Below are 25,318 nucleotides of genomic sequence, written 5' to 3' on the forward strand. Positions count from 1 at the left end.
GGAGCCGAAGGGAGGGCAGGAGGGTGGGTGGGTGGGTGGGTGAGGGTGTCCATGGGTGGCTGTGAGTCTTCTGAATCTGGAGTGGATGAAGCCCTGGTGTTTGAGGGTGTGCATGTACACTGGGCACTCACCCAAAAAGGCTGGATTGGGAGCCAGAGGGAGTCTCCTAGTATCTGGTCTTGTGGGTTCAGCTCCCTCGTCACTGCCATCTTCCAGTGCCTGCTGCCTTGGGCTGCCTTGAACCTGCAAGGTTTCAGCTCCTCCTCCTTCACCCCAGTGCCACTGCCATGATGGATGTGAGCGAACTTGGGGAGTCTGCTCGCTACCTCCGCCAGGGCTACCAGGAGATGACGAAGGTGCATGCTATCCCATGGGATGGTAAGTGGAGGCAGAGGGGCAGGGGACACAGCCCCAGAGATGCCCTTATGGACTCAGACCAGGAATTGGGAGGGGTGGCACCAGCTCAGGGCTGAAGGCGCATTGGGGCCTGACAGCTGGAGCCCTGGACCTTTCCCGCAGAGTCTGGGGCCTGGAAATTAAAACCCCATGGACACTGTGTATATCACTGTGTGTCTGTGAGCAAGCCTTGGTTTGTTCCCCTGTGAAATGGGATAATAGCACCTACCTTCCGGAGCTGCAGTTTATGAAGACTCGGGCTGGAGCCCGAGCCTCTGAGATGAGACTGATCGGCATGTGTGCAGGCTGCCTCCACATGTCCACAAAACTTGTGCTGGGGTTATTTTTAGTGCTTTCTGCAGAGCCAAAGCCACCCTTTATTAGGGACAGGAATAAAGGCTGTACTATTTATGACCTGGTTTGCTCATAGGACAATACTAACAATAGGCAGTGTGTACCGAGTGCTTATTGTGTGTCAGGTCCAGAGCAGATGACTTTCCATGCATCATCTCAACAACCTAGGGACATGGGGACCAGCGCCAGGGCACCAGGCTCAGAGGGTCCTTGTGCTTGATTCAACACTCTGCCATTGCCATCTTGAAAGTTTTAATAGTTTTCAACAAGGGGACCCACATCGTCATTTTGTACTGGGGTCTGTAGGTTATGTAGATGGTCCCAGATGGTCCTGACCTACGCACTTGGCAGAGCAGGGAACACAAACTCTGGTTTGCAGCCTGCTTCTAACCACCATGAAATCTGGGGTCCTCAAAGTTCTGGGGACAGCTGGCCAGACAGGAGAGCACAGGTTACAGAGTTAGGAGGCCTGGATTAGAGTCTTCAGTGAAACAGGGAAGGCAGGACGCCTCCCCAAGAGTTATATGCCTGATATTGAGAGACCTAAGGAGATCCCCATAACATTTTCCATATGGGGGAACTGGCCCAGAGAAAATCAGGATTTTCCTGAAGTCAGAGGGCAAACATGGTGGAAGCAGGGATTGGAACCCAAGCATTGTAACCCAGACTCATCCTCTAATAAGAGGATCTCTAGGGACCCTCCCAGCTCCGCCCTTCCTGAGCCTGGGTTTGGAGGGTTCTTCACTGGAACTCCTGTGTCCTGGCAGAAGGGCTTTGGGGAGGGTCACAGGTCTATGGATACCATGGCTTGGGAACTCTAGCTAGAACCCTGGAGGTGCCTCAGCCCCTCTCCGAGTCCAGTGCTCTCTCTGCAACCCAGGGAAGAAGCGAGTCTGGGTGCCTGATGAACAGGACGCCTACGTGGAGGCCGAGGTCAAGTCGGAGGCTACTGGGGGCAGAGTCACCGTGGAGACCAAAGACCAGAAGGTTCCGTTCCCCCTTCCCTGAGATTAGCCTCTCTGTCCCTAGGCCTCCTGGCCAGCAGGATCTGCACTCTGGGTATGTGGGTGGGGGTGACAGGTGAGGTCGGTCCGTTCCTTCCGGTCCCCTTACCTCTGACACGGTCTGCCTGGTAGGTGCTGACTGTGCGTGAGGCCGAGCTGCAGCCCATGAACCCGCCCCGCTTCGACTTACTGGAGGACATGGCCATGATGACGCACCTGAACGAGGCCTCTGTGCTGCACAACCTGCGCCAGCGCTATGCCCGCTGGATGATCTATGTGAGCCCCAGGCCCAGGCCATGGGCGGGGCGGGGGTTGTGTGTGGGGCGGGCCTGGAGGTGAGGCCCTAGGGGCGGGCCCATAGCGGTGGGGCGGGGCTGTGAGCGATGGGGCGGGTCCATAGCGGTGGGGCGGGGCTGTGAATGATAGCGCGGGTCCTTAGCGGTGGGGTAGGACTGTGAGCGATGAGGCGGGGCTGTGAGCATTGGGGGCGGGGCTGGAGGTGGGCCTTGGAACCTTAGGGGAGCAGCTGTTCCCCTGCTGCTCTGGCGGACTGGCGCCGGGCGTGTCTAGAACTCAGCTGCTGACTATGGAGGCCGTGCGCATGGGCTAGGGCAGGGCTGTGAGCACGAGTCAGGGGCGAGGCCAGGACAGCCACAGAGGGTGTGGTGTGGCAAGTCAAGTGGCTCCTTGAGGAATATCGCAGGGGTCACGGTCTTCTGAAGACTGGGGCCTGGGGATGGGAACTTAGGTTATCCCTCCCAAAACCCTACCAGTAGGCCAGACGTGGTGGCCAATGCCTGTAATCCCAGCACTTTGGGAGGTTGAGGCAGGCGGATCACCTGAGGTCAGGAGTTCGACACCAACCAGGCCAACATGGTGAAACGCCATCTCTACTAAAAATACAAAAATTAGCCAGGCGTGGTGGTGTGCCCTTGTAGTCCTAGCTACCCTGGGAGGCTGAGGCAGGAGAACTGCTTGAACCCGGGAGGTGGAGGTTGCAGTGAGCCGAGATCATGCCATTGCACTCCAGCCTGGGAGACAGAGCAAGACTCCATCTCAAAAACAACTAACAACAACAAACACACTACCTATACTCTCTCCTCAGACCTACTCCGGCCTCTTCTGTGTCACCATCAACCCCTACAAATGGCTCCCTGTCTACACGGCCTCCGTGGTGGCCGCTTACAAAGGAAAGCGCCGCTCGGAGGCACCGCCCCATATATATGCGGTGGCAGACAACGCCTACAATGACATGCTGCGCAGTAAGGGCCGCCTGGACTCCCCCCAGCCCCAGACCCTGACCTGGGTCCCCGGAGGCCTCTGTAAAGGACCCCCTTCCCCCACTGGCACTGCCCCCCTTTTGACGCTGCTGGACATGGTCGCCCAGCCGTTCTGTCCCTCCGCATGGGAGCTGACCTCCACTAGGGACAGCCCCACCTGCTCCTTCCCATTCCTGGCTCTGGGTGGTGGGGTCTGCCCCAGGGCTATGGATACCCAAGGTGTTTGACCTGTGGCTGGCCCAGCACCTTGGCCGACTTCTCTATCCCCTTCCCTTTCCTCCAGACCGCGACAACCAGTCCATGCTGATCACGTGAGTGTGGGGCTCTGGGGGTGGGGTGGGAAATGCTGGCCATCTGGCAGAAAGAGGGTGGTACCACAGTCATTTCCCAGGGTTGAATCCCAAGTGCTTAGGGCAGGGCTTTTACCACCTGGAGCTAGTGTCCCAGCTGAAGCTAAATTAGGCCTGAGCACATTCCCTGCCGCCATTCTGAACAGATGTGTTCTTGATGGTGGATAGGGAGGGTACACCCACAAATGGAGTGACCACCAGCCCCATACCTCCTCTCCCTGGGGCCTGGAATCTCCCACCTCGATCTTCTGGGGTTCTAATTCTGGCTGAGGGGCAGCAGGAAAATTCCTCTGCCCGTCTTCCTTTTCACCATCTACTTATGTCTGAATCTTACCTCTGATCCTTCTGTTGCCTCTGTGGGAAAACGGTAGAATTCTTCTTACATGCCAGGTTCTTGACCAGTCAGGCCAGTATGGACAATGTTTAGTGGGAGTGTGCATGCACGCATGCAGTTAAGAGCAAGGGCCTTGGCTGGGCACAGTGGCTCAAGCCTGTAATTTCTGCACTTTGGGAGGCTGAGGTGGGTGGATCACTTGAGGTCAGGAGTTCGAGAACAGCCTAGCCAACATGGTGAAACCCCATCTCTACTAAAAATACAAAAAATTAGCCGGGCATGGTGGCAGGCGCCTGTAATCCCAGCTACTTAGGAGGCTGAGGCAGGAGAATTGCTTGAACCCAGGAGGTGGAGGTTGCAGTGAGCCAAGATCGTGCCACTGCACTCCGGCCTGGGCTCCATCTCAAAAACAAAAGAAGAAAAAAAAAAGCAAGTGCCTTTAACCCAGATGGGCTTGGCTGAGTGCAGTAGCTCACACCTGTAATCCTAGCACTTGTGGAGGCTAAGGCGGGAGGATTGCCTGAGGCCAGGGGTTTGAGACCAGCTGGGCAACATAGCAAGACCCCATCTTTAAAAAAAAAAATTAAATAATTAAATAAAAAATCCTACCTACCACAGAGAGTTATGACTCAGTGAGTTGATATATGTGCCTGGCACACAGTAGGGACAGCCACAGAACTCCTGACGCCCAGTTCCTTGTTCCTAAAATGGGGGTGGTAATGGAGCCTGCCTTCCAGGGTTTTCTGAGCCGAAACTGAGCCGATGGAGTAAAGTGCCTGGCACTGAGTTAGTGCTTAGTGGACAGTGGCATAATCGTGTATTGTCATCTCACAGGGATGGTCTACACTGGCTTGCTTTGTACACCTCTGAGGGTTGATCCATCCTTGGGGGTTTCAGGTTGGGGGGAAGGAGATGTGGGGGCCTCTGCTTGAGGGATGAGGCATTGGAGGTGGGGGAGAATTAGGCAAGATGGGCATTGGTGACTTATGTTTGTGTCGTCCAAGCGGAGAGTCGGGGGCCGGTAAGACGGTTAACACCAAGCGGGTCATTCAGTACTTTGCCATCGTCGCTGCCCTGGGAGACGGGCCGGGCAAGAAGGCCGTAAGACTTGCCCACTCGGGCATGATCCCTGTTGCTTCTCGCTCTTTTTCTTCTTTCTTCCTCTCCTTGTTTTTTTTTTTTTTTTTTTCCTTTTTAAAAACTTTGCTCCCCAGAACCCTGAGCCCTGCCTGAGCCTCCCACCCTGGTGGGGGACTCTGGCCTGAGCAAGGCTTGACCAGAAAGGCTGTGGCCACCTGACACGCCTGACTTTGCATTTCCATTGATAACACGGAGGGGTGGGACCACATTGCCGTTTCTAAATTTGTGTAATTTTTATCTTCCATTGTGACCTTCATATATTGAAAGAGTTTACTAGATGGGCTGCTTTTACTAAGTGTTGTTGGCTTGGTTTCCCTGACAGTTACCTACCACTGACATGTTAGACACAGAGGTTGGCTGGCATGGAGGTACTGGACGTTCCCAACAGCCGGGGTTGGCAGGGCAATTTTGTGCCTTGTGATTTCTGTACAGTTTTTGGAAATTTCTGCAACAATAGGGCCCAGTTTTTTGGTTTTGGTTTTTAAGGCCTAACATTTCATCCCTAGTCTTGGGGCCAGTTGTTCAGAGCTCTGTGGCTACCCCCAGATAGGCGGCCTTTTCTTTCCAGAAGCCTGAGGCCTCCCTCCCCGTCCAGTCCCTGCTCCTGGTCCTGTTGAGCCTTGCTTTATTCTGGGTGTTTTTCTTTTTCTTTTTTTCCCCTATTTTCTTTCTTTCTTTCTTTCTTTTTTTCTTTCTTTCTTTCTATCTTTTTTTTTTTTTTTTTTTTGCGTTTTCCTTTTTACCGTTTGATTGTCTTGATTTTTGATTTTCATTTCAGTTTTGTTTTGTTTTGTTTTTGCTGTTGACTTTTTGGTCCTTTTTCCTCCTTCCCTTTCCTGCCCTGTCTTCCAAACCCTGAAAAAGGTCTCTGGGGATGTAACAGAAAGTTGGGTTGGTCGAGTGACAGGAAGAGATGTCAGGGAGAGGTCAGAGCTGGCAGGGACACAGCTGGAAGGGCAGAGGAGCACCTGGGCAGAAAGGAGCTGGGACAGTGGAGCCTAGGGGAGAGGGTCAGGCAAGGGAGGGGTGGGAGAGGCTGCCCGCAGGAGCCATGGCTGCAGGACCTTAAAAGGTTGATCAACTCCCCTTACCTTGGCCCCAAATTTGGCCAAACGGGCCAGAGAGAGCCCTGCACAAAAGCACTGGATGGGAGTGTATTGGGCCAGGGTCCCACCTCCCCTGCCCATTGTCTCTGTTAACTCTTGGGCTTCCTGGAGGTGAATGAATGACCACAAAGTCCCTGGTAGCGTATCTGTTCCCTCCAGAATCCATTCCTTCCCTTCTCTCCCTTTCTTCCTTGGCTCCCAGCATTCGGGGTAGGGAAAAGAAGGAAAGGAAAAGGAAGGGAAGGTGAGGATGAGGTTAGGATGGGGAGAGGGAGGATCTGCTCAATTCAGTTAGTCCCTCTGGGTGACGCACAGGACAGCTGTAGTGTCTGGGAGGCAGGATGCTGGGTACCTGCCCTGCCGCTCCTGACTTGGTGTGTGGCCTTGAGCAGATCCACTCCCTGCTCCAAGCTTAGTTTCCTCATTTGCAAATTAGGGCTAATAATTGGCAGCTGGCAGGGCCATTGTGAGCACTGGTAGGTATACAGACAGACATACAATGAAGACACACCCAATTGCATTACAAAGGAGAGGTGTGTAAGGTCATAGCGGGAGTTTAGGGCAGGAAGGTTCAGACCAGGAAGAGGTCTATTCCAGCTTTGGAGCAGCCAGGAGGCCTTCCTAGAGGAGGGGGCACGTGGACTGGGCTCTGGAGGACCCTATATTTTAATCGGGAGGCCCCTGGGGCTTGGAGCAGGGCCACTGCATGGAGACTGGAAAATGAAGGGAGGCCAGAGGCCAGGCTGGGGCAGAGGAGGCTGCAGGTGGAGACTCTGGCTGGGGCTGTGCCACTCCCACTTTCCAGCATTTTGCCTCCTAACAGCTGGAGGAGGGTCAGGCCGAGGGGCGGAGGGTAGGGGCCACGCATTCGGGTGACTAACGTCCACCCCCCTGTCCTGCTGCCCGCTGCCTTCCGCTGACACCCCGCCCCATCCCGCCCTGCCCCGCCCTGCCCCAGAAGCCTCGCCCTCTAATGTTGTCTGTTTTCTTCCCCCAGCAATTTCTGGCAACAAAGACTGGGGTGAGTATGGGGCCAAAGTGAACGGGGCAGGCCTGGGGGTGCCCCCTTCCTCTGCACAACAGAGGGGCCACGGGGGACTCTGGCCTCCCAGTGGGTAGGCATCAGAGCTGATGGACCCTCACCCCCACCGCCCCAGGGCACCCTTGAGGATCAAATCATCGAGGCCAACCCTGCCATGGAGGCCTTTGGCAACGCCAAGACCCTGAGGAATGATAACTCCTCCCGCTTTGTGAGTGGCTGAGGTGGGAGGGGCGGCGGGGATGCGGCAGGCCACCAGCAGCAGGTCGGGTACAGGTGGGGACAGCGCTGGCTGTGCCCCTTGGCTGAGGGCTCCCCTCTGCCCACAGGGCAAGTTCATCCGCATTCACTTTGGTCCCTCTGGGAAGCTGGCATCTGCGGATATTGACAGCTGTGAGTCAGCCCGCTGTGGGTGGTGCAGGGGAAGGAGGCCCCGGGCAGGGCCTGAGCCCAGCCACCGCAACTCGGCCTCCGTCATCACGACTTCTGGGCTCCCGCCTGCTCTAGGCACTTCTCTCTACTCCCTGGCTGCTACCCAGCTCAGGCCACCTCACCTATCACTAGAACATCACCCCAGCCTCTGCCTGGTCTCCAGCCTCCTCTACACGGCCATAGTTTTGCTGGTCATATCCTGTTTCTGCTTGAAAGCTTTCTCTAGATCCTGTCACCTGAGGATGGAGACTCACATCCTCATTTGGCCAGTCAGGCTCCTGTGACTGCACCCCTAGCCCGTCCCCAGTCTTCTCTCTGGCCACCAAGAGGGCAGACCTGGCCCACGCCCCTCCTGCCCCAGTTGCACAGCCACACTCAGAGTGCCCCATCCTTCCAGGCGCCCCGCTGGGAAGTGCCCCAGTATCACCCAGCTGCACAGACCCCAGGCACCTAGGCCACACTCAAGGGGGCCAGGGACACAGAGGGGCCCCCACATCAGCCATTCCCCACGTTGGGCTGCATGGCTAGGTCCTGACAGATAAGCACAGACAGGCAGTGACAGGGATAGGGATAGGCTGTAATTCACACCCTGACCCCTAAACAGACACACACAGGCACACACGCTGACACACCAACAGATAGAAACCTGCACATGCAGACACCACACTCACCCCACACACAGGAGGACACACACTGACCCATCTGGCCAGAGACGCACACAGGTACAGACAATACGGCTCATGTGATGACGCAGGCACAGGAGAGACGCCCTCCCTGCACACCCTGGCGGGTGCAGACGCAGCCCCCCTACACACTCCCTGCCACCCTCTCTCCCTCCACATCACCCACTTGGGACCTCCATCCACTCTGGGGAGGTGTGGGAGATGGCAGGCCGGCGCCCCTTCTCCCCAGATCTCCTGGAGAAGTCGCGGGTGATCTTCCAGTTGCCCGGTGAGCGCAGCTACCACGTCTACTACCAGATCCTCTCAGGGAAGAAGCCAGAGCTGCAGGGTGAGGGGCAGTACGATGAAGGGGGTGGGAGTGAGAACCCGGAGGGCTGCCTGGCGCTTCCTGGCCCCCGTCAGGCCAGGCCCTGGTGGTCGTCCCCTCCCTGTCCTGGGGTCTGTGGCCTCTCTTCTTTCTTGGGACTTCTGGTTACTTTCCTGCTAGGGCACAGTCGTCTTAGCTCCAGCAACCTGCCAGCGTGTTATTGCTTCCTCCAGAAACCTAAGCCCTAAACCCCACCTGCTGTCCTGAGACTGGAGAGGTCCCGCCCAGTACCCAAGGCAGACTGATGACTGTCTAGGCCCAGCTCTCCTCCCTGGCAAGCCCCTTGAGGGCAGAGTCTGGTCCTCCCTGTGCCCCAGCATCTAGCATGGGATCTGGGCCAGAGTGGGCCATGAGCAACAGCCAAAAGATAAGTGAGACGTGGGGACTGTGGTTCATTCCTCAGAGAACCAGAAACAAAGAGAAGCCAGGGTCAAAGTGAAGGCCAGGTCAGGGCCCCTCACTCTCAGTGCCCTCAGCCCTGGCAGGGGTGATGATGAGAAACTTAGGCCCCAGACTGGGAGATGAGGTCCTCTGGGAGGGCCCTAGACTCCTGCTGAGCTTGCGCCCCAGGATCCCCTATGCTGTAGGTGTTGTGGGGAGAAGAGCCAGTAAGCACCGCCTGACCTGCCTTTCTCTGCCCCACGTCCCCAGACATGCTGCTTCTGTCTGTGAACCCCTATGACTACCACTTCTGCAGCCAGGGCGTCATCACGGTGGACAACATGAACGATGGGGAGGAGCTCATCGCCACTGATGTACGGGCTCTGGTGGGAGGGGAGCTGTGTGGGTGCCTGTGGTGGGATTGGAGAGCACTGCCGGTGCCCCCAGCTGCATGAATGGTCCAGGGGCAGTGCCTGGCTGGACCCTGGAAGAGCCCAGACCTCTCTGAACTCTCTCCCCTCACCCCAGCATGCTATGGACATCCTGGGCTTCAGTGTGGATGAGAAGTGTGCCTGCTATAAGATCGTGGGTGCCCTCCTGCACTTTGGCAACATGAAGTTCAAGCAGAAGCAGCGGGAGGAGCAGGCGGAGGCCGATGGCACTGAGAGTGAGGGGCCCTGACCTGGCCTTCACCTTGACCCAGACCTCAAGCATCCTGTCCATGATGGTTAACCCCAACTCTTGTCCACAACCTTTAACCTCAGCCTTACCTGGCCCTGCCTCCTCAGCTCCAAACCCTTACCCTCCTGAGGCTTTGTTTGCTAGCCCTGAACTTGACGCCTCTTAACTTCCCTCTCCTAGCCTCAGCCTGAGGCAGTAGAGCCCCTGAGTGCCCATGGTGGTGTCCTCCTCCCTTACCCTACTCGTGTGCCCTGCCAGGTGCTGACAAGGCTGCCTACCTGATGGGGGTCAGCAGTGGGGACCTCCTCAAAGGCCTTTTGCACCCCCGGGTGCGTGTAGGGAATGAGTATGTAACCAAGGGCCAGAGTGTGGAGCAGGTAAGCTGCCTGCAGGCTAAGCCCATGGGGGACAGCCGGGCAGGGTCCCCTCCTTGCCAGGTCCCAGCCCAGCCTCCCTGCACCTCCAGGTGGTGTTTGCTGTAGGGGCTCTGGCCAAGGCCACCTATGACCGGCTGTTCAGGTGGCTGGTGTCTCGGATCAACCAGACCCTGGACACAAAGCTGCCCCGGCAGTTCTTCATCGGGGTTCTGGACATCGCTGGGTTTGAGATCTTTGAGGTGAGGGCAGACCCTCACCTTGGGCTCTGTTCTCTCCAAGGTAGAGGACATGGGCCGGTGTGGGGGCAGAAGCCCTGGCCTTCTGCCTGGAAGTTGGGGGTGAACTCATGCCCCTCCCCGGGCCTCCCTTTCCCCATGTGCTGAGCCAGGCCCCTCCCTCTTGTAGTTCAACAGCTTCGAACAGCTGTGCATCAACTTCACCAATGAGAAACTGCAGCAGTTCTTCAACCAGCACATGTTTGTGCTGGAGCAGGAGGAGTACAAGCGGGAGGGCATCGACTGGGTCTTCATCGACTTCGGCCTCGACCTGCAGCCTTGCATCGACCTCATTGAGAAGGTGGGGGCCGGGGCAAGGTCACTTCGAGGAAGGGAGGGTGTGTGTGGTGAGCAAGCAGGGATGGATGACCATGGCTTGCATGGAAGCCTGTGCAAGTGTGCATGGAAGCACGTGATTGTGCTGCAGTAAGCATACATATGTGAGTGTAGTAGTGACAGTGTGTTTATGTGCTTGTGTGTGAAAGGGCATGTGTGTGAATGGGTGTGTTGGAGTTGGGCATGTGAGCAGTGCGAATGCATGCATCCCAGTACTGTGGACAACAGCTCCTCCTGGGTGCTCAGAATTCTGCAGCTCACAAGGCCCTGTTTGCAGCCACAATTTCACTGGATCCCTAGAACAGCCCTGGGTGCAGGGCAGGGTATGTTTCCTTGTTTTTGTGATTGTGTAACATTATGTATATTTACCCATTGTACAAAGAATGGAAGAAAGAAAATTTGAAAAACTGGCAGGGGAAAAAACGTTTCTCCCCATTCCTACCACAGTCAGTCACACGACACTTAGGTTCATTTCCTCAAAATCCTTTATCCTTTTTTTCTTTTTTCTTTTTTGAGATGGAGTCTCACTCTGTTGCCTAGGCTGGAGTACAATGGCACCATCTCAGCTCACTGCAACCTCCACCTCTAGGGTTTAAGCAATTCTCCTGCCTCAACCTCCCAAGTAGCTGGGATTACAGGCATGTGCCGCCACACCTAGCTAATTTTTGTATTTTTAATAGAGACAGGGTTTCACCATTTTGGCCAGGCTGGTCTTGAACTCCTGACCTCAAGTGATCCATCTGCCTCGGCCTCCCAAAGTGCTTGGATTACAGGCGTGAGCCACTGCGCCTGGCCTATCCATTTTCTTTTATAGACACAGATTTCATTTCATATCATACCTTTTCTCTGAAAATGTATTTTGAATGTTGCTGATGGCAAGAGTAGTTCATGCAGTGGATGAGTTTCATGCGATGCATTTCTGCAGTCCCCTACGGCTGGGCATTTAGGTGACTGACAGCTTTTTAAATATTGTATCAGCACTGAAGACATGCATCTTCCCACTCTGCAGGTTAGAAGACTGAGGCTTAGTGATGTCGGAGGGCCCCACAGCTAGTGAGTGAGGAAGCCAAAATGTGACCTTAATGGCTTTTTTGGACTTAACCTGTGTTTGTGTGTGAGAGCCATGGCTGTGGTGGGGGTGAGAGTGGGTATAGCGATGCCAGCTTGGGTTTGCCGTTGTTAAAAGTGAAGATGACAACTTGGTGCTGCAGATTTTGCAGGAGGGGTTGGAGCCAAGCCACAAACTTTTCTCTTAGGAGATGGGTTCTTGGAGTGGGTCTGGTGTCTGACTGGGCAGATGGCTGAGGCTGGGGATCTGGGAAGGCTCCCAGAAGGGAGGTGGCCTGGGGAACAGGGGTTCAGTCCTTCCAGGATGGATTGGCTTGATGGTGGCTTTTCAAGCTCGTTCTCTGTTCCCAGCCACTGGGCATCCTGTCCATCCTGGAGGAGGAATGCATGTTCCCCAAGGCCTCAGACGCCAGCTTCCGGGCCAAGCTCTACGACAACCACGCGGGGAAGTCACCCAATTTCCAGCAGCCTCGGCCTGACAAGAAGCGCAAGTACCAGGCCCACTTCGAGGTGGTCCACTACGCGGGCGTGGTAGGTGCTTGCTGGAGCCCCAGCCCTCAGCCAGGCTCCTCCCTCCCTGCTCCAAGTCCCCTACCTGGGCTCAGCACCTGTCTGGTCTCTCCAGGTGCCTTACAGCATCGTGGGCTGGCTGGAGAAAAACAAGGATCCCCTGAATGAGACAGTGGTCCCCATCTTCCAGAAGTCACAGAATAGGCTCCTGGCGACTCTCTATGAGAACTATGCAGGCTCCTGCTCCAGTGAGTACTGAGGGACAAGATCTCTGCTCTGACAGGGGTCCACAGAGTGACATTCCCTGGAGTGACCAGGCCCCTTGTCTCTATTAGCCGAGCCCCCCAAGTCTGGGGTGAAAGAGAAGCGTAAGAAGGCAGCATCGTTCCAGACGGTGTCCCAGCTGCACAAGGTGAGGCCCCATCTGGGCCCCAGGTAGACCCTCACTCTTGGCAGCCCACAGCCCTGCCCTTCACCCCCTGCCCTGTCCCCCGTGTCTTGGGCGGGCGGCTGTTAAGACTTGCAGTGATGTTTAACTCCTCTCTACGTGAACATCACAGCAAGTCTGTGCTGCTTCCCGTCCGTACGCTGCCTGGGCAGGGTTGCGGGGGAAGGGGTGGGAGCCCTGGACTCTGGGAGGGATGGGGATTTGGCAGGGGAGTGAAGACTTCGGGGGTGGTGATGGGAGATGGCGAAGGGTCTCCTATCACCAGAATGAGAGTGAAAGAGCAAGAGTACAGGGCACTTAGGGCCCTGCTCCCGTCTCGGTCCTGACTACTGCGGCATCCAATTCTGGTTCTCTGCCCTCTTTGTGCCTTTCCCTCACTCTTGCCTGCCACCAGGAGAACCTCAACAAGCTGATGACCAACCTGCGGGCCACACAGCCCCACTTCGTCCGCTGCATTGTTCCTAACGAGAACAAAACCCCAGGTAGTCATCCCGGGCTCGCCTGGCTGGGGCCGGGGGGCCGTTGTGGGAAGGTGACAGGGCAGAGGCCAGGAGGCTCGGTACATCTTCCCCCTCGCCTTGCAGGGTCTCCACTGCTGCTTTTTCTCTGGGGCCTGCGGGTGTGCCTGTTGACCTCTGACCTTTTCCCCTCTCATGTCCAGGGGTCATGGATGCCTTCTTGGTGCTACACCAGCTGCGCTGCAATGGGGTCCTGGAGGGGATCCGGATCTGCCGCCAAGGGTTTCCCAACAGGCTGCTCTACACCGACTTCCGGCAGCGGTGGGCGACCCCTTCCCCCGCCCGCTGCTCCAGGTGGAGGCCTGAGGGGCTGGGCAGGACACACACGTCAGAGCCCAACAGACAGACGGTCCCCTGTCTGGAGGGGGAAGCAGGGACTGTGAGGGGCCTGGCCAGGCATCCCAGCAAGAGACGGGGGTGGCTCAGACCTGGCCGGGGACTTGGGGAGAAGTGAACAGGCTTGGGGCAAATACTGGAGGTGGAGCCAACAGGCCTCACTGATGAGCTGGACACAGACTTCTGGATGCAGAAAAGACAAGAGTGATTTCTAGGTTTGGCAGTGAGCAACCTGGGAGCTACCAGTGGTAGACTGACTGAGATACAAAAACGGTTTTTTGATTTGGGGGAGAGGTGAGGGGCTACTGGTTTGAGCCCTGTTTTGCGTATGTCAGGTTTGAAATGCCTCCAGCAGACACCCTAGAAATGTCATGGGGGAGACTCGAATGATCAGTCTGGAGCTCAGGGCAGCGGGCAGAAAGGATGCAGATTTGGGAGTTGAATGAGAATCGTGTGGACGAGGCTTCATGTGACGCATAGTGAGCGCCGGGGCAGTGCTGCTGGCTCTTCCCGTTCTCTCGATGGGCAACAAGCATCCATCGTTCCTTCTCCCTCCAGAAGTCATGGTGTCATCCACACTATCCTTTGTAAACAGAGGTTCATACAGATACCGTACACGCACACACACGCATGGTGCTGTAAGCTTGTTTTTTCATGTAACAGTCTGGCCTGGAGATCGTTCCTTATCCACAGACATATTCCTGTGGTCATCGTCCGTTTTTCATGGCTGCGAAACATCTCACAGTCTGGTGGACTGCATGCTTTGTTTAATGAGTCCCCCTCGTGAGGGGCCTTTTGTGTTTCTGGTTTTGCCTTCACAGCGTGGCTGGAGCCCACCTGACCCACACAGCCCTGTGCACATGTGCACGTGTATCCGCCTAGAAGTGGGTGGGCTGGGAGCCCTGGCTCCTTAGCATTAGAATTCTCTCCCAAATGTTTCTTCGGTGATAGGGCACAGCATGTCACCTTCTACTAATATTTTTTGCCTTTAAAAAAGTTTTAAAAAATAGTGCATGCCTTCTGTAAAAAGCCTCTTTAAAAACTCACTGAACGCATTTAAAATCCCAAGGTTGTGTTTTTTTTTGTTTTTTTTTTGAGACAGAGTCTCACTCTGTCGCCCAGGCTGGAGTGCAGTGGCGTGATCTTGGCTCACTGCAACCTCTGCCCTCCCAGGTTCAAGCAATTCTGCAATTCTTCTGCCTCAGCCTCCTAAGTAGCTGGGATTACAGGCGCCTGCCACTATGCCCCAATCATTTTTGTGTTTTTAGTAGAAACGGGGTTTCGCCATGTTGCCCATGCTGGTCTTGAACTCCTGGGCTCAAGCAATCCACCCGCCTCGGCCTCCCAAAGTGTTGAGATTACAGGCGTGAGCCACCGCACCTGGCCAGCCCCCCAAGGATTTTAAGTGGAGTATCCCTAGTGTCCCCGTGTGGTGACACATCCCCGACCCCCTTGTTCGGCGTGTGCCCTGCTGGAACTTCTGCACCAGCCTTGGAGAGGCCCAGGAACGAGTCCCTTGCTACCCACACCAGCCTCCTCGGTCCCTGACTTCTCCATTCTCAGTGGCCTGTGCCCCACACCCAGCTCTCTTCTTACCAGCTCTATCCTGCTTTCCCAGGTACCGTATCCTGAACCCCAGTGCCATCCCGGATGACACCTTCATGGACAGCAGGAAGGCCACAGAGAAGCTGCTGGGCTCACTGGACTTGGACCACGCCCAGTACCAGTTTGGCCACACCAAGGTCGGGGCACTGTGGGATCAAGGCTGGCCCTGGCTGTGGCGGTCACACTGGGCAGGGTTCATGCAGATGGTCGGGGGTTAACCTGGCTGTCCCCTTGTCTGCCCCCAGGTGTTCTTCAAGGCTGGGCTTCTAGGTGTCCTGGAAGAGCTCCGTGACCAGCGCCTGGCCAAGGTGCTAACGCTGCTGCAGGCACGGAGCCGTGGCCGCCTCATGCGCCTTGAGTACCAGCGCCTGCTGGGAGGAAGGTGGGTGTGGGAAGGAGGCTGGGGACAGGATGTGGCCCTGCCCCTCACCTCCCAGACCCACTGGCTCTCCCAGCCCTGACATGCTGTCCTGTAGTCAGATCAGCCCCTGTGGCTGCTTGGGGCAAGGTTCTGTTCTGTGTCCCCCAGCCTCCATTTCCCCACTTCAAAAACTGGGGTAGGGCACTTGCTTCTCCATTCCAGGCCATCCGTGTGTGGCTCGGAGGGGCAGCGATGGCACCCAGTGTTTTCCAAGACTCTTGAGAGCCGGGCCCTGGGCAAGATACTTTCTCTGCATTATCCTGGTTAAAGCGCTGATGGTTCTGAGACACAGGCGCTGTGATGGTCTCCACTCAGCAGAGGGGTGCCTGTGTCAGCCAGCCAGTGCCAGCTGGCATGTCAGCCCAGGCCACTGACCCCAGAGCCCTATGGCTTAACAGCCGTGGTGTCTTCTGGCACTTGCAGAGGCTACCAGGACATGGGGGCTCATGAGCCTCTTCACTGGAGGCAGGCCTGTGGGCCTCCCCGAGCCTCACCTGTAAAGCAGAGATATTAGGAGCTACTCCCTGAGGCTGCTAGGAAGGCAAAACAAGTGAACTGTGTGCCTAGTGTCACCATCTGTGACGGGCAGCACTAAGCCAGCCTCACAGCTCGGCTGCCCCCCCCAGGGATGCGCTGTTCACCATCCAGTGGAACATCCGTGCCTTCAATGCCGTCAAGAACTGGTCATGGATGAAGCTCTTTTTCAAGATGAAGCCGCTGCTGCGCTCGGCGCAGGCTGAGGAGGAGCTGGCGGCCCTGCGGGCAGAGCTGCGGGGGTTGCGAGGGGCGCTGGCTGCAGCTGAGGCCAAGCGCCAGGAACTGGAGGAGACGCACGTCAGCGTCACCCAGGAGAAGAATGACCTGGCCCTGCAGCTGCAGGCCGTGAGTCGGGGTTCCCCTTGTGACTGGGTGACCCTGGCCCTGAGTACCCCTGGCTGCTCTGAGGAATACTTCATCCAGACCCATGGGACTCAGGCCTTACGTCTCCCTGTTCCAGAGGTGCCATGAGATGAGGCCTCCATGTCCCAACCTCCCCACTCTGGCCACATGTCCTGGCACTCTCCCCTCATGCCACCTTGGCCTCCCGCTAAAGCAGAGGAACCCTCGCTCCCCAGCTCTCCCCTCTTTGCTGTCCCTGAAACCAAACAGACCATGCTCTATTCTCTGGTTAAGGGCCATGGGAGCCCAGGTGGCAGGTAACAGGGTGATAGCCAGAGGGCATGGATCAAGGGTCTGGAATCTCCCCAGGTCCACAGAGCAAGCTTTCCTGCCTTTGGCACGTGGCATTGTTTATCAGTTGTATGCCAGGCTCAGGCTAGTGCAGGAGGAACATTGGTGGGAAGACAGAGATGGCCCTGTGGTCACAAAACTCACCTGCTAGTGCAGGAGACTGTGACGCAGCCAGGCAGTAAGGAAATGGGGGGTGAGGATACCTGAGCCCTTCCAGGGAGTGCCTCCAGGAGCCCGTCCGTGGCTATGCAGGGGCTATTGCTGCTCACCCTGCCCCTTGGAAGGCCTCAGCCCAACAGCGGGGCAGGGGGCTTTTCTCTCAGAACCCTTGTTGGGCCTCACTCTGGGCTGCCCCCCACAGGTCTAATGTTCCCCTCGTGATGCTCTGGGGTGTCCCTCTCCCTGAGCCCTCGCCCCTCCATGCCCAAGAGCAGGTCAAGGCGTTCCTGAGTTCTCAGAGCCCAGCCGAGCATGGGCTTCAGACCTTTGGATGGACAAACACAAGTAGTTTCCTCTCCAGGGCCTGACCTGGTGTCCCTCTGCTGGTTTACCTGGCCCTCTCCTGACCCGGCCCCACTCCGTGTGCCCTTCAGGAGCAGGACAACCTGGCAGATGCCGAGGAGCGCTGCCACTTGCTGATCAAGTCCAAGGTGCAGCTGGAGGGGAAGGTGAAGGAGCTGAGTGAGCGGCTGGAGGATGAGGAGGAGGTGAACGCTGACCTGGCCGCCCGCCGGCGCAAGCTGGAGGACGAGTGCACGGAGCTCAAGAAGGACATTGATGACCTGGAGCTGACACTGGCCAAAGCTGAGAAGGAGAAGCAAGCCACTGAGAACAAGGTGTGGGCCGGGCCAGCTGTGGGGAAGGGCCCAGAGCCAGGGGGCCAGCTTTGGGGCAGGCGGCTCCAGGTCCCACCCCTGCTCTGCTAAGCCTCTGCTTTGTGGCCCTGGGCATGTCACTACCTTTCTTGGTCCTCAGTTTCCTTGTCTGTCAAGTAGGGTTAGCAGCCACTACCATTAGGGTAGCTGGTGATATGGTGTGTGACTGGCCTTTCCTGAGCACACACTCCTGGGCCTTGCACACAGTAGGTGTTTAGCACATGCTGCGATCCTTATCCATCCTGGAGTGCAAGCCCCTTGAGGGCAGGAACTCCATGTCCCCAGCTCTGCATCCTGCAGGTGACCTCTGACCTTGAGCCCTCGTGACGGCCGCTGCGGTTCCCCGTGCTGGAGGAGTGACTCCATTACACAGGAGGGAAAGGGAGGCGGGGGAGGCAGCTTAGCTTCTCACAGGGGCTCACCAAGGAAGCCAGGACGAGGAGGCAGCCGCCCTGGGCACCTGCTAATACTGCACATGGCTCTGGCATCTGTGGCTCTCTTGCCAGGCCAGGTGTGGTGCTGGGCGCTGTGGGTGCAACCACTCGTGAATCCTCAGTACAGCCCCATGAGGAGGGTCCTTCCCTTAGGCAGAAGCTGTGGAGGCTCGGAGTCAAGTGACTTGCCTGAGTCCCATAGCTGGAAGGGGCACTTGCTCTGACCTAGTGTGGTGGCCGCTCAGAGTGCAGAGAAGGTCGTTCTCATGGTGACGCTGGCCCTGGCACAGGTGAAGAACCTTACAGAAGAGATGGCTGCACTGGACGAGTCCGTGGCCAGGCTGACCAAGGAGAAGAAGGCATTACAGGAGGCCCACCAGCAGGCCCTGGGTGACCTGCAGGCCGAGGAGGACCGCGTGAGCGCGCTGACCAAGGCCAAGCTCCGGCTGGAGCAGCAGGTGGAGGACGTGAGTCAGGGTCACCCTGAGACTGGGTGGCGGGGCCAGGATGCTGGCTGGCCTGGGCCATGGCCGACCCCTGTTCTGCCTGCTCCGCAGCTGGAATGCTCCCTGGAGCAGGAGAAGAAGCTGCGCATGGACACAGAGCGGGCCAAGCGCAAGCTGGAGGGTGACCTGAAGCTGACGCAGGAGTCGGTGGCTGATGCCACCCAAGACAAGCAGCAGCTGGAGGAGAAGCTCAAGAAGTAGGCGGGGTAGTGGGGCGGTGGGGGGGCCCTCCCAGCCCGGCCAGAGTGGCCTTCTGAGCCTGCACTCGGCCCTTGTTCCCTTATGGATTCTTGTGGGTCCTGCGGCATTGCAGCGGTTAGGGGCGGGGGTCGAAAGATGGGGCACTGGGGCACAGGGGTAGCGTCCTGCCCTCCCTGGACTGAGGGCCCAGCCAGGGTCCAGGGCTGAGGCCTCAGGGCCCAGTACAGCAGGTGCATGGGGGTGAGGTCCCTCAGGGCCTGAAGGGGACTAGGGGACGTTACAGGGGTCCCAGGCAGGTGGGTGGGAGTTAAGGCCTGCACTGGCTCACCCACCCTGCGGCTCCTAGGAAGGACTCCGAGCTGAGCCAGCTGAGCCTGCGGGTGGAAGACGAGCAGCTCCTGGGAGCCCAGCTGCAGAAGAAGATCAAGGAGCTGCAGGTACGTGGGGGTCGGGTGGGTGAGGCCCGGGGTCAGAGGCCCACAGAAGTGACAGCTGCCCCGCGTGCCCACCCCAGGCTCGGGCGGAGGAGCTGGAAGAGGAGCTGGAGGCAGAGCGGGCAGCCCGGGCCCGCGTGGAGAAGCAGCGCGCGGAGGCGGCGCGGGAGCTGGAAGAGCTGAGCGAGCGGCTGGAGGAGGCAGGCGGTGCGTCCGCGGGGCAGCGCGAGGGCTGCCGTAAGCGCGAGGCAGAGCTGGGGCGGCTGCGGCGGGAGCTGGAGGAGGCGGCGCTGCGGCACGAGGCCACGGTGGCTGCACTGCGGCGCAAGCAGGCGGAGGGCGCGGCGGAGCTGGGGGAGCAGGTGGACAGCCTGCAGAGGGTACGGCAGAAGCTGGAGAAGGAGAAGAGCGAGCTGCGCATGGAGGTGGACGACCTGGCTGCCAACGTGGAGACTCTGACCCGCGCCAAGGTGTACACGCCTTCCTCACCCCATACCCACCCTGACTTTAAACCAATCCCAACCCTAGCAGCCAATACTGTCCCCATACCCCCTCCACCCGGTACCTGATCCTGAGCCCTGACCCATTCACCTGGCACCCAACCCCCTTTTCTCAGCCTCCTGCCAGTCCTGATCTTAAGCCATGACTCCCAAGCCCTGTTCCCTGACTCCAGGTCATTTCTGACCCAGCATCTACTTCCAGCCTTGGACCCTTGAACCAGCAGTAGTTGTGACCCCAGCCCTTGACTCTTGAACTCTGACTTAATACCTGTCCTGACTTCCTGTTCTGAACCCCAGCACCCTAGCCTTGACCTTTCTGCCACATAATCCTGACAGCTGACCTCTGACCACTGTCGCCAGCTGACTCCACAGCTACCATCCCAACTCTCGCCCTGACCCACCGGCCCTGGGACTGGCCCAGCCCTGTCCGTTCTGACACGTGTCTGTGAAGCGCAGCAGTAGAATCTCTTTCCGACTTTGAACTTGGGGCTCTGCTCTCCCTTTGATTCCTGGGCCCACATCTAGCTTACCAGTTTCCGATCCCAGATCCCAGTCTCTGACTGGCAGACCCAGATCCTGCCCTCTGATGTACAAACTTGTTGTGACATCTAACCCCTGCCCCCAACCTGGGATCCCAGGCCAGTGCAGAGAAGCTGTGCCGTACCTATGAGGATCAGCTAAGTGAGGCCAAGATCAAGGTGGAGGAGCTGCAGCGGCAGCTGGCGGATGCAAGCACGCAGCGTGGGCGACTACAGACGGAAAGCGGTGAGGCTGGGGCTCAGCTGGCCACACCAGGCAGGGCTTTGGTGCAGCCCTCACCAGCCTGACCTGCCCGCTCGCCTCTTCGCCCGCAGGGGAGCTGAGTCGCCTGCTGGAGGAGAAGGAGTGTCTGATCAGTCAGCTGAGCCGTGGGAAGGCCTTGGCCGCCCAAAGTCTGGAAGAGTTGCGGCGCCAGCTGGAGGAGGAAAGCAAGGTGGGCTGGCACCGGTGACCATGGAGTGGGCAGGTGGGTGCCACAGCCAGTGGGCTGCACCAACGCTGAGGTCACTGGTGTCTCTGCAGGCCAAGAGCGCCCTGGCCCACGCCGTGCAGGCTCTGCGGCATGACTGTGACCTCCTGCGGGAGCAGCACGAGGAGGAGGCTGAGGCCCAGGCTGAGCTGCAGCGGCTGTTGTCCAAGGCCAATGCCGAGGTGGCCCAGTGGAGGAGCAAGTACGAAGCAGATGCCATCCAGAGGACCGAGGAGCTGGAGGAGGCCAAGTGAGTGCTTCGCTGGCCAGGCCCCTGCCATGCAGAGCTTTATGCCTGTGCCTCTGAGCCCCACTGAGGGTGGGCGAAGGGAGCTGCTGGGCCTGTCCTCCCTGCCTCCATGGTCCACAACTTGTCTGGCCCCATGGCCTAGAAAAAAGCTGGCACTGCGGCTGCAGGAGGCAGAGGAGGGTGTGGAGGCTGCCAACGCCAAGTGCTCGTCGTTGGAGAAGGCCAAGCTACGGCTGCAGACAGAGTCAGAGGATGTAACCCTGGAGCTGGAGCGGGCGACCTCAGCAGCTGCTGCGCTGGACAAGAAGCAGCGGCACTTGGAACGGGCACTGGAGGAACGGCGGCGGCAGGAGGAGGAGATGCAGCGGGAGCTGGAGGCGGCGCAGAGGGAGGCCCGTGGCCTGGGCACTGAGCTCTTCCGGCTGCAGCACAGCCACGAGGAGGCACTTGAGGCTCTGGAGACACTCAAGCGGGAGAACAAGAACCTGCAGGGTAGGACCTGCCACACACCGGGGCCAGGGCGCTGCCCTGGGGTCGGAGCACCTTGGAGTCACAGGGGTGCCCTGGTGGGGCCACCCTGGAATCAGGGGTGAGTGGAGTGACCTGGGTGGGAGTACAAGCCATGGGGGTGGCCCCTCAGCACCCTGTCCACTGCAGAGGAGATCAGCGACCTCACGGACCAGGTAAGTCTCAGTGGGAAGAGCATCCAGGAACTGGAGAAAGCCAAGAAGGCGCTGGAAGGCGAGAAGAGTGAGATCCAGGCTGCACTGGAGGAGGCAGAGGTCAGGGGCCGGCCGCAGGGGTGGGTGGACACGGACGTGCTGCTCTGCTGGCTGTCCCCCCTTCCCACCCCACCATGCCTGCTCTGTATCCGCAGGGGGCCCTGGAGCTGGAGGAGACCAAGACGCTGCGGATCCAGCTGGAGCTCTCCCAGGTCAAAGCAGAAGTGGACCGGAAGCTGGCAGAGAAAGACGAGGAGTGCGCTAACCTGAGGTGTGTCCATCCTCCTCCCGCTCCCACCTCCCGAGAACAGAAGGGAAGGGAAGTAGTGTGTACTCTGCTCTCTAGTCTGTCCCTCCCATGGGACTTTCTGAGGTCCCGGTTGCTGTCTCCATTCTAGAGGTGAACCTTGGAGATGCTGAAGGACTTGCCCAAGGTCACACAGTGGGGGTGGAGCCCGAGTCAGTCCACCTGTCCGCCTGGGCCTCACTCTTCTCCATGAACTTACTTGATAGGCCACAGGCAGTCACAAGAGACTTTAAACTGGGGAGGGGTGACTCACTTGTTCTCAAAATGGGTTCTTGTCTCCAACGGTCCTTGGGCATTTGTAAGGACAGATATGCCCTTACGGGACCCCCTTTCATGCCACCCTCCTCCCATAGGCGCAACCACCAGCGAGCTGTGGAGTCCCTGCAGGCCTCCCTGGATGCAGAGACACGGGCCCGCAATGAGGCGCTGCGGCTCAAGAAGAAGATGGAGGGTGACCTCAATGACCTGGAGCTGCAGCTGGGCCATGCCACCCGCCAGGCCACAGAGGCCCAGGCTGCCACGCGGCTGATGCAGGCACAGCTCAAGGAGGAGCAGGCAGGGCGGGATGAGGAGCAGCGGCTGGCAGCTGAGCTCCGCGAGCAAGCACAGGCTCTGGAGCGCCGGGCTGCGCTGCTGGCCGCGGAACTGGAGGAGCTGCGGGCTGCCCTGGAGCAGGGCGAGCGCAGCCGGCGGCTGGCAGAGCAGGAGCTGTTGGAGGCCACCGAGCGCCTCAACCTCCTGCATTCGCAGGTGGGGACAAGAGTCCCTGGGGACAGAGCAGGTGCAGGCCTGCTGGCTGGCTCTGAGACTCTGCTTCCCCTCAGAACACAGGCCTCCTGAACCAAAAGAAGAAGCTGGAGGGAGACTTGGCCCAGCTGAGCGGGGAGGTGGAGGAGGCTGCACAGGAGAGGCGGGAGGCCGAGGAGAAGGCCAAAAAAGCCATCACTGATGTGAGGCTGGGCAAGGGCTGTGGGAAGCCTGGGACAATGCAGAGGGACTTCCCTGAGGCTGGGCACCTGACCAGCCCCTTCTCCCCCACAGGCGGCCATGATGGCCGAGGAGCTGAAGAAGGAGCAGGACACAAGCGCACACCTGGAGCGGATGAAGAAGACACTGGAGCAGACGGTGCGCGAGCTCCAGGCCCGCCTTGAGGAGGCGGAACAGGCCGCCCTCCGTGGCGGGAAGAAGCAGGTGCAGAAGCTGGAGGCCAAGGTGTGTGCGGCCCCTCTAGTCCTTGGCCCAGGCAGGGTGGGGGACCCAGGGGTGGGCTGGGCATCAGGCGGTACCCCTGCCTGCAGGTACGGGAGCTGGAGGCCGAGCTCGACGCAGAGCAGAAGCAGCACGCCGAGGCCCTTAAGGGCGTGCGCAAGCATGAGCGCCGCGTCAAGGAGCTCGCATACCAGGTGGGTGACAGGGTCTCCCCGGGGAGTGGCCCTGGAGCTGGCCCAGCCCAAGCAAGCCCTGAGTCCCCCTTGCCTGCCCAGGCCGAGGAGGACAGGAAGAACCTGGCTCGCATGCAGGACCTGGTGGACAAGCTGCAGAGCAAGGTCAAGAGCTACAAGCGCCAGTTTGAGGAGGCGGTGAGTGTGCTGGGGCCTGGACACCTGGACCCGGCACCCCAGCTCTGCCCCAGGGTCTGTGGCCAGGTGAGGCATCCGCAGCAGCTCCACCCTCCCGGCTTAGTGACCCAGAAGGAAGAGAGAGGCTTCTAACATCTCTGGGGAGATAGACCTAGCTCTGTCTCACAGAGCAGACCCCACGTGCTTTCCCCTGGCCAAGGCTGGAGTTGCCTCTGAGGGGCGGGGCAGGCACAGAGGCACATCATGAAGTTGCTGCATCCCAACTTCCTTATTCCCACTGTGGTATTAGCGAGGCTGGACAATGGCAGTAGGAACAAAGTTGAGGACCAGGAGGAGCCAGCTCCCCTACTGGGGATGGGGCAGGGACCAGAATAAGCATCTCAGTCACCGAAGAGGAGCCAAGGCCGTGTGTGTGCCCCCAGGAGCAGCAGGCCAACACCAACCTGGCCAAGTATCGCAAGGCCCAGCACGAGCTGGATGACGCGGAGGAGCGGGCAGACATGGCGGAAACCCAGGCCAACAAGCTGCGGGCACGGACCCGGGATGCCCTGGGTCCCAAGGTGAGGAGTGGTGGGGGCATTGCTCTCTGTGCAGGGGGAGTGTGGAGGATGACAGGTAGTACTGCTCACTCGGCTATCCCTTTCTCCTCAGCACAAGGAGTGAAGGCCCGAGCCCCTGGGCTCTGAAGAGGAATGTCTGCTGTTGTGCCTCTGGCTGAGACCACCTGCCCCAATCCTGTCATCACTGCACCCCCCCCCATGCTGCCTTCAGCCTTCCCCGGGCCCTGAATAAACACCACAGCCAGTTTCCTTCTCATTCTTTGGGGTTCAGGAGGGGAAAACACAGCCCTAGGGACAAAAGCCAGGTCCACACCAATCATTTAAAATAAAGTTATTTAATAGTCTCCATTTAATTGGTTTATTTGCTGTTAATAAATTGGCAACACAAGGAGGGGCCCCGTGTCCAGGCTCAGGCAGGAGCAGCTGCCCCGTGCCCCAAGGGATGGAGGGAAAGGCTCCCCCCGACTTCTGGGAGAGCCCCCTGGGATGAACACAGCGGCCAATGAGCAAACAGAACCAGAGGAGCTAAAGGAAAATGAGGCAGAGGGGCAGGCTTGGGGGAAGGCAGCATTCTCTGGTACCCACCACCCCTGCCCAGGGCTCAGAAGCCTTTGCCTGGGTCCAAAGGCCAGGGACAGGGGAGGCTTGGCTCACAGATGGGGGGGTCACCCATATCTTCCTCCCCACCCCGAGACTGACGGCCAAGAAGCCGGCAGGAGCTCACACAGAGCTAATGCTAAAAGTCCTCTTACCTCTGGGTGGGCCTGGGCCCCAGGGTTCTGAAGGAAAGGTGGGCATGGTACCCCGTCCTCATTATGGGGACTGAGGCTCTCCAATGACCTAGGGCCCTCAGACCCAGGGGGACCAAGGGCTTTTAGGACTTCCCTCCCACCAAGCCTGTATCCAAAGACCTGGGGCAGGCAGAGAGCAGCAGGGAGAAACAGGAACAGGGCAGGGCGTGTGGCATCATACCCACGCTCACCCACACTGGCCCAGCAGCCTCCCGAGGCCTGGCCCAAGGTCACTCCTCAGTGAAGTCCCTGTCTATGTCCATGTAGGGCTCCTCAATGTAGCTAACGAGGGCAGAGGGTGACTGCCGGTCCGGGTTCAACAGGATGGACACTGTCTCCTTCCAGTATGAGAAGCTGATGCAGGAGCTCTGGGCAAAGAGGGAGGGGCTGGGGGGCGCCTGGAGGACCCAGGTCAAGCCCAGCACCGGGATACCCCTCTGAGAGGCCCTGGGTCCGCTGCCCACCCATCACCCCCTTG

At 58.5% G+C, this 25,318-nt stretch overlaps 2 protein-coding genes across 4 annotated transcripts in view; one reads left to right on the forward strand and one right to left on the reverse strand.

Annotated features, from left to right (window-relative positions):
- The first annotated feature begins 249 nt into the window (after positions 1–249).
- Positions 250–24,397, forward strand: MYH7B (myosin heavy chain 7B). 3 transcript variants are annotated; one of them, XM_033186206.1, is made up of 41 exons: positions 250–378; positions 1,631–1,737; positions 1,887–2,030; positions 2,860–3,016; positions 3,318–3,345; positions 4,723–4,819; positions 6,962–6,985; positions 7,122–7,214; positions 7,333–7,396; positions 8,348–8,446; positions 9,137–9,240; positions 9,395–9,533; positions 9,806–9,924; positions 10,014–10,163; positions 10,330–10,500; positions 11,955–12,134; positions 12,229–12,361; positions 12,449–12,525; positions 12,956–13,043; positions 13,223–13,340; positions 15,034–15,157; positions 15,266–15,402; positions 16,068–16,323; positions 17,265–17,507; positions 18,271–18,447; positions 18,538–18,683; positions 19,034–19,124; positions 19,202–19,591; positions 20,260–20,386; positions 20,476–20,594; positions 20,684–20,880; positions 21,023–21,372; positions 21,538–21,662; positions 21,758–21,873; positions 22,263–22,659; positions 22,734–22,859; positions 22,951–23,121; positions 23,208–23,312; positions 23,394–23,489; positions 23,912–24,049; positions 24,141–24,397. In XM_033186206.1, the coding sequence occupies exons 1-41, from the start codon at positions 288–290 to the stop codon at positions 24,150–24,152; spliced, it is 5,826 nt and encodes a 1,941-aa protein (XP_033042097.1). In that variant the 5' UTR covers positions 250–287; the 3' UTR covers positions 24,153–24,397. The 3 variants fall into 3 exon arrangements, with proteins under 3 accessions (XP_033042097.1, XP_033042095.1, XP_033042096.1); XM_033186204.1 differs by lacking the exons at positions 250–378; positions 1,631–1,737; positions 1,887–2,030; positions 4,723–4,819 and having other exon boundaries at positions 2,929–3,016; XM_033186205.1 differs by lacking the exons at positions 250–378; positions 1,631–1,737; positions 1,887–2,030; ... (2 more) ...; positions 4,723–4,819; positions 8,348–8,446 and having other exon boundaries at positions 5,646–6,985.
- Positions 24,369–25,318, reverse strand: part of TRPC4AP (transient receptor potential cation channel subfamily C member 4 associated protein) — an 89,085-nt gene continuing 88,135 nt past the window's right edge. The window contains 1 exon segment of the mRNA XM_033186207.1: positions 24,369–25,208. Within this exon segment, the coding sequence (XP_033042098.1) occupies positions 25,071–25,208 (138 nt within the window). The 3' untranslated portion in view covers positions 24,369–25,070.

The sequence above is a fragment of the Trachypithecus francoisi genome, unplaced genomic scaffold, assembly GCF_009764315.1.
Source record: "Trachypithecus francoisi isolate TF-2019V2 unplaced genomic scaffold, Tfra_2.0 Lachesis_group21, whole genome shotgun sequence".
Lineage (NCBI taxonomy): Eukaryota > Metazoa > Chordata > Mammalia > Primates > Cercopithecidae > Trachypithecus > Trachypithecus francoisi.